The sequence below is a fragment of the Condylura cristata genome, unplaced genomic scaffold, assembly GCF_000260355.1.
Source record: "Condylura cristata isolate star-nosed mole 26May11 unplaced genomic scaffold, ConCri1.0 scaffold00023, whole genome shotgun sequence".
NCBI lineage: Eukaryota > Metazoa > Chordata > Mammalia > Eulipotyphla > Talpidae > Condylura > Condylura cristata.
This window is the reverse complement of record NW_004567124.1, coordinates 34,594,833-34,608,279: the sequence shown is the minus strand read 5'-3', so window position 1 is coordinate 34,608,279 and position 13,447 is coordinate 34,594,833. Positions and strand designations below refer to the sequence as shown.

The window sequence follows — 13,447 nt, the reverse complement described above, 5'->3', positions numbered from 1 at the left end:
TCATGTTTTAAAGCAGTTTTAGGCTCATAGGAAAATACAGTTTTCTCAATATATCTTTGTTGCAAACATGTACAACCTGCCCCACTGTCAACATCCTCCAGCAGAGTGGCACATTTATTAGTGAGTTTACATGGCATATTATCACCTCCTAAAGTGCAGTTTACATTAGGGTTCCCTCAGTGGCATGCCTCTGAAGTGACAAATGTGTCATGACACATGGCCACCATGCTAGTATTGTACAGAATATTTTCAATGCACTAAAAATCCTTTGTGTCCTGCCCGTTAAACCCCCCTCCCACTTCCCTTTTCACTATCCCAATAATTTTAGCATATTCACCTTTTGTAGAATTGGAATCATACAGTATATAACCTATTCGGATTTATGTCATTCTTTTACTGTTTGCATCTAAGTTTCCTCCATTTCTTAATAACTAATTTATTTTAGCTGGAAAAGTATTCCACCATTTAGATACACCACAATTTATCCAATCAACCTACTAAAGGGCATCTTGTTTGAATCTGAGTTTTGGCATTATTAATAAAGCTGCTATAAACACCATGTGCAGGTTCTTGTGTAGACAGAAGTTTTTAACTCCTTTAGGTAAATAATCAAGGAATAGGATTGCTGGTAGGAGTATTAATGGTTTCATAACAACTTTTCTTTATATACAATTATAGTAGTTATGCAAATTTTGCATTTCTTCCCACCAGCAGTGAATATGAGTTCTTCCTATTGTTCCGCATCCTTGCCACCATTTGATGGTGTCAGTATTTTGGATTTTTGTCATCCTAATAACTATGTTGTGGCATCTCGTTGCTTTAATTTTTTTTATTGTAAGTTTATTTTTACATTGTTTTGTGCCTTTTTCCATCTCAGTTGTAATCCCCATGGACTCCCCATCACCAATTCACCTGTGTGCTTTAAATTTTAGTTCCCTAATGACATTTGATGCTGAATATCTTTTCATGTATGTTATTTGCTGTGTATGTATATGTATATGTATCTGTTTAGGCCCTTTACCCATTTTTAAGTCAGTTCATTTTTATGTTGCATTTTAAGAGTTCTTTGAATATTTTGTACAACAGTTTTTTATCATATGTGTCTTCTGAAAATACCTTCTAGTCTGTAATTAATCCTCTCATTCTCTTCATAATGTCTTTCACAGAGCAAAAGTTTTTCATTTTAATGAAGTCAGCTTATCATTTATTTCTTTGGTGGATCATGCCTTTTGCATTATATCTAAAAAGTTATCGCCTTACCCAAAGTCATTTAGACTTTCCTCTGTTATTTTTTAGTAAATGTCTAATTTAAAATTTTACATTTAAGTCTGTTTTTCATTTTCAGTTAATTTTTGTAAAGATTTCAAAAACTGGATTTTGTTTTGCTTATGGCTGTCCAGTTGTTTTGACACTGTTTAAGGATTATCTTTATTTCATTATACTGCCTAACTCCTTTGTTAGAGGTCAGTTGACTGTATATGTATTTATTTGTGAGCTTTATATTCCATTGATCTGTTTGTTCTTTTACCAGTGCCACCCCTGTCTTGATTATTGTAACTTAATAACTTTTGAGGATAGTGTCAGTCCTCTAACTCCTTCAGTAGTACTTGTTCTCCAGTATTTTTTCTCAAATTTTATGAACTTGTGAATTACTTGCATTGTTTATATATATGTATATATGTATATGTAGTTTTGAAACATAGAACTTCACATTTCCACATGTGTGTATGCTTCACCCTCCACCAAAGTTCCAAAGCCAATATCCTACACTTTCCTCTTCCCATTCTCTTCTGCCTGCTGTCATCCCTTCTAGTAGCTAGTATATTTTATAGAGTATGACAGTTATTTTTGTTATGTTTTCCAGTTTGGTTTCTTTGTTTAGTTTTGTTTTTTATTCCATAAGTAAGTGAAAACATCAGTAACTGTCTTTCACTTTCTGGCTTATTTCACTTAGCATAATCACCCAAACATCCAACCATTTTGTCCCAAAGGGCACTGTTTCATCTTATAGAAACACTAGATAGTATTCTATTGAGTATATGATTCACAATTTATTTACCTAGTCATCTTTTATTGAGCACTTAGGTTGTTTCCATGTCTTGGCCATTGTGAATAATGTTAATATAAACATAGAAGTAATAAGTTCTTTGCTTTTTTTTTCAATCCATTTGGTTCATTTGCCAGTATCTATCATTTTTTGATCTAACTGATACACCTTCAGTTAAATTTCCACTAAAAGAATTCAGGAAGACATCTTCAAAATGGGTTAGGTAGGGGCCCTACCTGGTGGCACAAGGATTTAAAGCACAGCACTATGAAGCTATTCTCAGCCACTGCAACACAAGTTCTGTCCCTGCTAGGGAGGTGACCCACATGGCAGATCTCTACTGTCTCTCCTGCTGCTCCCCTCAGCAGTCTATTTCAGTTGATCTGCCTGTTTTATCCCCCACTCTGTCTCTGGTGAATCTTCTCACTCCCCCCACATATCTGGCATGTACCACAGTTCTTGTATTCATAAATAAATAAATCTTTTTTAAAAATTGGGTTAGGTAGGCACAAAGAGGCTGGGACAGTGATGGGAGGGTGAAACTGAATCCTTTCAGGGGTAATTGCCTTTGCAGGAGGAATAATGGAGCCTGAGTTGTCATTAGTATTGGAGAGATGCCAACTATGATTTCTGGTGATACACTGGCCCTTAAGGAACAGAGCTTGAGCCATAATTGTGTAACTCCTGTGGTCACTGGAATCATAGACTGTCAGTACCCTGCCCACTGTGGCAGCTGTCTCAGTCACTGGTAAGATCCCTAGTCCATCCATTCCTAAGACTAGTACTCATCCAGGCACTACCCATACCATACCAGGTCATATACTTGCATCTCAAGGAAACTGAAGAGAAAGGACTTGGTGAGCGAGGTAGAACTGCAGACCTTGAGTTTATGGTCTCCCAAGCCCCACGTCATCCCAGTGGTAGCTATCATGCAAACTTTTTTGCCTTCCCCCAGAGGAATCCTGAGGTCCTCCAGCTCTCTTCATAGGTTCTTACTGCTGGTCAGTGATCATCGGTTGTGTTGCCATGGCAATGGGTTCCAACTCTGAGAAAAGTGTTACCAGATATTCACATTCTCATCCTGACACAGCATCCTTTGCCCCAGCTCTTTGGGCTATAGTAAATGACTAAAGATACTGTTACTATTTCCAAGGTCAATTCCTGGAAGCCCCCAGATGTGTATGATTTAGCGTACTGCCTCCCATAAATATTTTTATATGTTTTCATTTTCTTTGGGTAGCTATTAAGCAATGATACTGCTGAATCATACGGTATTTGGTATTCGCCATTTTTTCTGAGTAGTCTCCATACTGTCTTCCATAGAGGTTGCATCAAACTCCGTTCTTACCAACTGTGAATGAGTATTCCCCTTTCTCCATTTCCTCACCAACATTTGTTGTTTCCATTCTTCTTGAGATAATGTATTCTCACAAGGGTAAGTGATAGCTCATTGTATTATGCCATCTGTTTATCTTTGAAGAAACATCTGTGTACGTCTTTTACCTCTTTTTTATTGAGTGTTTGCTTTTTTTTATTGTTGAGTTGTATGAGTTCTTTCTGATTTTGGAAATCCTTTGTCAGGTGTACAACTGTTTTCTTCTAGTACATAGGTTACCTTTTTGTGCATCTTAGTTTGATGTAGTGCTATTTATTTTTACTTTTGTTTCACTTGCCATTTCATTTGCATCCCACATACATCTCTGCGGTCAATATCTAGGAGTGTATACCTGTGTATATGTAGTTAAGTAATAATCAGTTCATTACTTTGATGTCACTGCCCTAGTTTCCTAATACTACTTGTTGAAAAGGCTTTTCTTTACCCATTGTACAGTCCTGGCTCCTTTGTCAAAGACTAACTGTCTATATTTGTCTGGGTTTATTTCTGGGTTCTTTTCCATTGGTCTGTTTTCTGGTTTTGTTCCTGTGCCATACTGTTTTGATTACTCCTGCTGTTTAGTATAGTTTAAAGTCAGTGTGATACCACCATTTTTCTTCTTTTCTGTCAGGATTTTTTTTTTTTTTTTTGAGAAGTCTTTTGTGGTTCCATAAGTGCTTTATTTCCTTGAATAATGTCATGGAGATTTCCATAGCTATTGTGTTAAATCTATAAAATGCTTTAGGAAATACAGCCATTTAAACAATTTTTTCTCCTAATGCATGAACACAGGATATCTTTTCATATCTTTGTGTTTTCTTTTGACACTAATAGGTTTTAGTATATAGATCCTGCATCTCCTCTGTTAAATTTACTGGCAGGTATGTTATCCTTTCTTGTATGATTATAAAATGGGATTATTTTCTTAATTTTCCTTTATTCTAATTCATTATTTGCATATAGAAATGCAACAGAATTTTGTTTATTGATTTTTCATCTTGCCACTTTCCTATATTATTTCTAGTAGTTTTTTTGTTGTTGTTGTGGTAATACGTGAGAGGGGATACTGAAGTCTAGACAATTTGCCCAGATCTGTCTGTAGTGACATCCCCATTTTCATTGCTGATATCAGTAGTTGTATCTTTTCTCTGAACAAAGGCTTATCAATTTTATTAACCTTAAAAAAACAACCTTTCATTTTGTTGATTTCAACTTTAATGTTTTCCAATTTTATTTCTGCTCAGATTTGTAATAGTCTCTTCTGTTTAGATGTAATTTATTCTTTTTTAATTTCCTTATGTATATACTTATTGATTTTAGATTTTTCTTCTTTTCTAACATGAGCATTCAGCACTGTAATTTTTTTAAGATTTATTTTTTATTTATTTATGTATACAAGAACTGGGTTGTAGACCAGAAGTGGGAGGGGGTGGCGATCAGTTCACCAGAGACAGAGTGGGAAGCAGAACAGAAAGATCTACTGAAATACACTACAAAGCAGGCCAGCAGACAAGACAGGAGAGACCTACAGCACTGTAGGTTTGCTCCTTGCCTGGGGATCAAACTCATGCCAAGGTGGCTGGCAATACTGAGATTTTTAACCCCTGCACCACCAGGAAGACTCTCAGCTCTATAAATTTACCCCTAAGCACTGTTTTCTGTGTTCAACAAATTCCTATGGGTTGTGTTTCATTTCCTTTTAGTTCAAAATATTTTTAAATTCCTTTTGATTTCTTCTTTAACTTGTATTATAAAGAAGTGTGTGTTTAGTCTCGTAAGTATTTAGGGATTTTCCAACATTCTTTCTGTTACTGGGTTTTAGTTGTTTTGTTTTGTTTTAATTTATTTATTTATGCATGCAGAGCTGGGGTACAGGCCAGAGGTGCAGGGACAGTGAGAGAATTCACCAGAGACAGAGTGGGGACAGAACAGGCAGATCTATGAAGTACATTGCAGAGGGCAGCAGCAGGTGAGACAGGAGAGGTCTGCTGCGCCATATGGATCACCTCCCACTGAAGCAACTGCGGCTAGCTTGCAGTTCTGCATTCTAACCCATTGCACCACCAGGGAAGGCCCTGAATTTTAGTTTCTTATATCCCAGATTTTGGGGTGTCTTGGTAAATATTGGTAAACTTGGTAAATTTTAAAAGAGTGCTTGATCTGCTGTTAAATGAAGTTGTTTTATAGGTGTCAATTATATCCACCTTTTTGACTGTGCTGTTGAGTTCAGCTGAGTTCTTCCTGATTTTTGCTTTCTGTACTTTTCATTACTGACTGACTTTTAAAGTCTCTAACTATGATAGTAGATTGATCTGTTTGTTATGTCTTCTTTAGTATTGACTCCTATCCTTATGTAATGATATATAATTTTAAGTAGTCCCCTCTTTATCCTGATAACTTTACTTGCTCTGAAGTCTGTTATCTGAAACTACTCTTGCTTTCTTTCCATTGATTGTTGGAGGTATGTCATTTTCCATTACCTCATTTTAAATCTTTGTGTTTTATATTTAAAGTGGGCTATTCTTGACAGCATGTATATGAAACTTTTTTTTAAAGATGTATTTATTTATGCATGCAAAAACTGGGTTGCAGGCCAAAAGTGCAAGGGGTGAGAGGACTCACCAGAGACAGAGTCAGGAGCAGAACAGGCATTCTGACTGAAATATACTGCTGAGGGGAGCAATCTGCGAGGCAGGAGAGGTCTGTCCTGCACCACGTGAGTCACCTCCCTGGCCTGGGGTTGAACTTTTGCTGCAGTGGCTGAGGATAACTTCATAGTGCTGCACTTTAACATGTTGGCCACCAGGGAGGACCCCCACAGATGAAACTTTTTTGAACCACTCTTAGCATCTGTATAATTTTTATATTTAGACTAATGACATTTAAAGTAATGATTGACATAGTTGGATTAATATCTACCACATTATTGTTTTCTATTTGTTGTCATTGTTTTTGTTCCTATTTTTGGCTTCCCAAGATAATCTTTTTTCTTTGTATTTTTTTATATCATTCTTCATTTTTTGCATTTTTCATCTCATTTGTAATCCCCATGACTTCCAGAGTTTTTCTTCTATGACTTTTAATTGAGAATTTTATATACTTCCATCTACTCTCCTGTCTTACCATACAAGTTTTTTTTTTTTCTTTAATGGTTGCGCTTCAGTTTACAGTACAGATTTACAGCTCAGTAGTTCCACTTTCAAATAACACTTGAACACTTCATACATAGTTTAAGTACCGTATAATAGCAAAATATTCATAATTTCTCCATCTCATTCCTCATATCATTGCTGTCATTCATTTCCTTATACATAAGCATGTATCTGTGTGTATAAGCATACATAATCAAACTTTGTTGCTTGTTATTACTTTAAATACCTGTCCTCAGGAATAAGAAAAACAACAGTGTTAATGTTACCTTTTCATTCTCTATTCATCTTCCTTAATGTAGATCTGAGTTTCTGACCTGTATTATTGTCCTTCTTGTGAAGAACTTAATTTTAAACACTAATTGTGCAAAGCATGTCCACTGGATACAAATTCTGCAGGTTTTGGTTATCTAAGAAACTATTTCTTCCTCACTTTTGTAAAATGTTATCGTAGAGTTCATAAATCTACGTTGTTGAGTCTTTTTCTCTGTTCTTTAAATAGCAAACTCCACTCTTCTCATGTATGCACGATTTTTGAAGATAGGTCAGAAGTAATTCTTATCTTTGCTCCTCTTATAATGTATTTTTCCCTCTGACATTTTTTTAAAATCTTTATTTTTTATTTGCCTGAAATTTTAATGTGATGTTCTTAGATGTGGGTAAGGGGAAGTAGTTTTCCTTCCCCCTCCCCCCAGCTTTATTGAGGTATAATTGATCAAAAAATGTTGCAAAATATCTTCAGTGTACAATGCCATGATTTGATATCTTGACTGAAATAAAGGTCTCAGTGATCACTGAAGTGTGTTAGATCATCAAAGTGAGTAACCAATCATCAAGTGAGGAAACAATCCAACAATTTACCCCCTACATACGCACCTCTGGCCTTTACCCAGCTCTTATATGCATAAATAAATAAATCTTTATAAAAAACATTTTGGAGTGGTATAACCATAATGCAGAAAACAGGTTAGAGGTTGCTGAGAAACTAGTGAGAGAGAAGAATGGGCTATGAATACCAAGTTTCTTGCAGGGGTTAGGGGGTTTCTAGGAAGGTGATAAAAATGTTCTAAAATCAGCTGTGTTCGTTTCACAATGTTGTAAATATATGAAATTCACTGAGTGAATTTTTAAGGGATAAACTGAGTGGTATATGAAGCATGTGTTTTTAAGAAAATAAAGCAAAATAGGATGACTTTTGATATACATGAGGAATTGGGTGTGTGAATAGCTGTGGGGTTAGCAAGTTAGGTTTGAGTGGGTTGGAAATGCTTCACAGAACTGATAAGGGAATTGGGAAATTTCTTAAGAACATGTAGGGTGACTGCCTAGAACATTGAGGGCCCAGCTGTGGTTGAATAAATTTACATAGCACCCTTTATTTGTGATTTTTTTTTCCTCCAACACCATCTTGAACTAACAGAATTTATCTACATATGGGATATGGGGGAATAGCAAAGGAAAGGAATTGCAGTGTTGGCAAAAGAATAATTGAAATGTAGTCTTGGAATTTAAGACTTGAAAAGGGGAAGTTAAGGGTCAAAGAATAGAGGCTTGGTTAATGAACAATTGTAGTAGAGTAATTGGTAAAATGGTAGGAGATAGTGGTCAGACTTTGAAGTGGATCTTGGTATAGCCAAGTAACATGATTTTTAAAAGAACTGGGAGTTGTGCCTAAGGCTACTAGTATGAAAAATGAGAGCAGAACCTCACCTCCCAGCTTTGATGTGTAAGCCTGGAGAGGGAATATGCTGTACCTTAGGACTTCAGGGAGTTGGATAACATATATAGAGTAAGGTAAGGGCCAACTCTGGAGAACAGAAGTTACAAATAATGCTTTCAGGACTATCCAATATAGTCTTTTAAAAAGAAAAGATTTATTTTTTTTTTTAATGCATATAAGAACTGAGCTGTAGGCCAGAGGTATGGGGGAACCGTTGAGAAGATTCACCAAAGACAGCATGGGGAGCAGAACAAGCAAATCTACTGAAATACACTGCTGAGGGGAGCAGTGGGTGAGACAGGAGAGGTCTGCTGTGCCGTGTGGGTCAGCTCCCTGGCTGGGGATAAAATGCTGCAGTGGCTGGCAATAGCTTAATGGCACTGAAATTTTTTTTTAATATGTTTATTTTTTTTACATCATTTTATGCCTTTTTCCATCTCATTTGTAATCCTCCTAGGCTTCCCATCACCAAATCACCCGTGTGCCATCACCATAGTCCAGTGTACTTCCCCCCCTCCATTTTTGATCCCATTCCCCACTCCACACCCATAAAATGTCTCTGGTATATAGTTGTTCATTTTTATTATTTTCTCCCCTGATCCTTTATACTCCTGTTCTGAGTGAAACCATCCAATATTTTCCCTTTTCTTACTGGCTTATTTCACTAAGCATGATCCCGTCCGGCTCCATCCATATGTTTTATTCCATTGTGTAATACTCCATTGTGTATATGTACCACATATTTTTAATCCAGTCATCTACTTTTGGGCATTTGGGTTGATTCCATGCAGTAAACATGGGGGTGCAAGTATCTTTTTGAATCAGTGTTTTTGTGTCTTTTGGGTAGATACCTAGGAGTGGGATTGGTGGATCACGTGGAAGCTCCATCTTTTTAGCAGTTTGAGAAACCTCCAGCAGTTTTCCATAGTGGTTGTACTAGTTTGCATTCCCACCAGCAGATAGCACTGAGATTTTAACCCCTGTGCCATCGGGGAGGCCTTCACATAGCTTCCCTGTTGAGATTATTCCTTTTGTTGGAAAAGATTTCTAGAAAAGTCTTAGTTGAACATTTCTTAACTTCACCTAATTTCCTTTTTTTGTGTTTATATTGACTAAAGCAATGCTCTGGTTGTGATTTGGCTCCCCCTATTACAACAGAGAGAAAGTGTGTTGATTGGCCAATAATTATTTAGTGTGCTTAAGTTGTAATACTTGTTACAGCTTTTATAATCATCATTAAAATATCTTACTTAGGCACATTGTTTTATATATCAATTTTATTTTCGTAAATGGTTAGAAGAAATTTTGGGGTTTCCAAAACTAAAGTCCAGACCCTGTTTCAAAGTGTAAGGATGAAGATGATACCATTTCTGAAACCTCAGGGTAGAAGTTTCACTGGGTGAGTCCCTTCTTCAAGGAGACATCTGCAAGATGAACCTATATATGTAAACTTCAGTGGAAAATCAAACTTGTATATTTTTTGCCTTTATACATACTTCTCTTCTTTCTGTTTCCAAAGCAGCATTCATTACATTTCTTGAGTGCTTTGCATGGAATTTCAAGAGTGCAGTGTGACCTCTGATAATGTACTGGTACATTATCAGGCACACATGCTATCCTGAAGAGCTTTTGGCAGTCAGTAGCTTGGTAGCCACAATTCAGTTTGAATCTTCCCTCTACCCCTGCAGACCTTTTACTGTGGATCCTGCAGGATCCCTGCCATATCTTGGGAATCATTTTACTTTCCAGATAATTGGACTGGTTTCAGAGGCCTTGGGTTTCAGTGAACTTTTTCCTCATTTCCTTCTTTTGTTGATCTTGGCCCTTTAGCCTTCCACCCACTTATTGCTCATTTCTTATGGACCTGACTACTCAGTAACACTAGAGAAAATATATCTGAAGGCATATGGGTTAAGTAAAACAAACTTAAGAGGGGGAAAAAAGCAAGAAGTGTGCGTTCTCTGAACTTCCTTTGTTTGTGTGATCTGTTTATATGTTGTTAAGGTGGTGTTATCCAGCTGCTTTCCATATTTCACAATGACTAAAGATAATCTGGAAACACTCTGAGAGAGACACGCTGGCATAGTGAAGGAAAAGACACTTCATTTGTGTCTCCCGCCCCCACCCCCCCCAAAATACTGTCATCTCTTGAGATGTGGGAGGGATGCCAAAAGCTTCAGATTCTGATTCTTGAGGTGCCTGAAAGGCCACTTTCCTCTGGACTTCTAATTAAAAATGCCAGGTCACAAGTTCTTTTAAGGTTTGAGGGGACATGCCTGGCTATTTAAATGTTTGCTCGTTACATATAGTTAGGCTGTGTGGAATCTGATTCGTTTTCTTTTGGCCAGATTCTGATCTGCTTTGTGTGTCATGTGAACTAAAATGTAACTACACTTGTGTCAGGATTATTTTAGGAAACGTCTAGAATGAAGTTTCGCAGTATTTGTTCGAGCCCCTTGTGCCTCCGAGTTGCAAGAACCCCCGCATGTAGAACAAATTGTGGTGATGTAGGAGGCGCCTGTCTATCCTCCACGCTCTACCTGCTCAATGGCCAGTGGGTACACACAGATGCATTTTTTTCACATAAAGCTACTTGTGGAATTTGCTCTGCTATACAACAGATTTAGAAGTGAAAACAAGAAAATAAGAAATAAAACATCAGTTTCATCATTTGGGAAGTAAATTACTGTCTAAATTATTGTCTTGAACATTGAGAATATGGCCCGTGTCATGGGTACTTCCGCCTGTTGCTGCCTCAGTGGGGTGGGTCCTCTCCCTGCTTGGGTTGCTGTGTTTTCCTCTTAATTGCTGTTTCACTGGGTCTCCTTAGCAGCGGCACCTGAAATAACTGCTGAGGGAGCTCCTAACTGAATTCTCATAATTTGCTGTTCAATTCTCCCAGTTGATTGAGGCACTCTCTTTTCTTGAGTGGTTTGCAGTTCCACTTAAGTGGCTGATGTTTGGGGTCACTAGTGAGTGTTGTGTTTGAATATCATTTTCATGATGAATGGAAGGCTGCTGCTTTTAGCTATATGAATGGAAGGCTGCTGCTTTTAGCGAAATGAAACCGTGGTGGGAAACCTTGCATGGGAAAAATATTTCTTTGCAATGATATTCTAAATGAAATTACTCTCGTTGTCACATTTTCCTTTATCCTTTCAGTTCAATTGCCTTGAGTTGTTGTGATTTGTTTCTTCAATTAAGCTTAGTTGTTTTCCTGTCCCAGGTGCATGCTATTTCCACAGCTGGTCATTTCTGGAGCATTTCTGACCTGGAAGTGTGGTTTCGTTATCTCTAAACCACATCAGTCTGCCCTCCATCCTCCATTTCCTTTGCATTATTCCCTTCTGGAGGACTCAGTTTGTTACCATTTAATCTAAGGATGATTCACCTGGGACTCAGAATTGGTAATGCTGCAATAACAGTGCCTTCTTTGTATAATTATACTCAAAACACCTACCACCTAAACCTTTCCCTGTTTATGAAGCACTTTCATTTTAATCCTTCACAGCAACCCTTTGGGTTAAGTCAGCAGTTTTGTCTGTGTCCAGGGTGGTGAAATTGTATCACAAAGAGATTGAATTAATTTATTCAGATTTGCAAAGCATTGAGTTAATCTGCTTAACAATTTTTATAGAAAATAAAGGCTACTGTTAAAGATACTGAGTGAACAGAAAGGAATTTTCCAAATATATCCTGATTGTTAAAATTTATTTTTAGTCTGGTTAGTTGAGAAGACTGAGGGAGTTAAAAGCCCATTAACCATCCGTTTTAAATTGATGTATCAAGTCAAGAAAATAAATATTTTGGTCAGTTTGTATTCTACTGTTAATGTGATAAAGTGAAGGAAGACTATTTTTTTAATTAGTGGGACTTCAGCCGGAAGTAATTCAGTCATTTTTTTATTCTCGCTTCCTTTCAGAGAGATGGAAACCTTGATGACTAGTTCAGCCCTACCTCCCCTTTTTGCAGATGAGGACGGCTCCAAGGAGAGTAATGACCTGGCTGCCACTGGGTAAGCAGCTGCTTTGGGACTCTGCGCCTCTGTGCCTCTGCCTATGCTTCAGAACAAAGCTTTCGGCGGTGTAGGAGAGGCCAGAGAGGCAGATATAGATCATAAGAATGGAAGATACAGTTATGTTGGGCAAAGAATGTATACGCATTGACTGTGAGCTGCTCTGTAATCTGCATTTTGATGTCATTTGCTCTGGTTCCTGTGAACTGGAACAGCAACCATGGGTGACTCCTGGTTAAGAGAACTATCGAGTCACCATTAAGGGATGCCTGCCACAGGGCAGGCTCTGAAAACGATGCATTTTCTTTCTGAATTGCCACTGATATTAAAATAACATTTCCCCAAAAGTCTTTTTTTTAAGGTCATGTTTGTTTAGTAATACGGTTATTTATTCAAGATGCCTAGGAGCTTTATATCTGTGTTTTGTTTTGTTTTGTTTCTGCCCCTCTCCTTTCTTTGGTATTTTTAGACAATATGTGAAGGATGCAGGAAAGGCTAATAGCAATAGCCCCTCTTTCCTTAAAAATCTATTTCACTTGATTTTTTTTAATCTTTTCTAATTTTAGAAGTTATTTGCCAAGGAAGAAATGCATTCACTAGTAGATTGAAGTGCTAGCTAATTCCTAAGATGTATTGTACTATTCTTCAGCGCTCTTTAAAAATAGACTATACTTTGTGTTTCCATCTCTCACGTCCATTCTTGCCTCGTTAATATTTGCCTTCTGACCTTACTTATTCAGATGAGTTACTTATTCTCCAAGACTTTTCCAAAGACTGCCTATTTGTAAAACCCAATTCATTCACTATAAATTTTCCAACTGTCTACTATGTGCCAAGCACTCTGTAAGGCACTAGATTTTTAAGGAGTGACTAAAATAGGTGAAACTTCTAGCCCCTATAGAATTCAGATTCCTCCAGAGAAGTCCAATAATAAACAAGATAGATAAGTAACATTCAACTGATAGAAACTATCAATTAAAAAATGAAGTGGGCCCTCCCTGGTGGTGCAGCGGAGTGAAGCATTGCAGTAAGAAGCTTAAGCCACTTCCGCATGAGTTTGATCCCCGCCTGCCCCGGAGGTGACCACATGGCGCGGCAGACCTCTCCTGACCCGCCCCTGCTCCCCTCAGCAGTGTACTTC

At 37.5% G+C, this 13,447-nt stretch overlaps 1 protein-coding gene across 1 annotated transcript in view; it reads left to right on the top strand.

Annotated features, from left to right (window-relative positions):
- Nucleotides 1-13,447, top strand: part of HMG20A (high mobility group 20A) — a 69,979-nt gene that overhangs the window by 31,128 nt on the left and 25,404 nt on the right. Inside the window, exon 2 of the mRNA XM_004688001.2 lies at nt 12,214-12,306. Coding sequence (XP_004688058.1) covers nt 12,218-12,306 — 89 coding nt within the window. The 5' untranslated portion in view covers nt 12,214-12,217. The remainder of the gene's footprint in view (nt 1-12,213; nt 12,307-13,447) is intronic.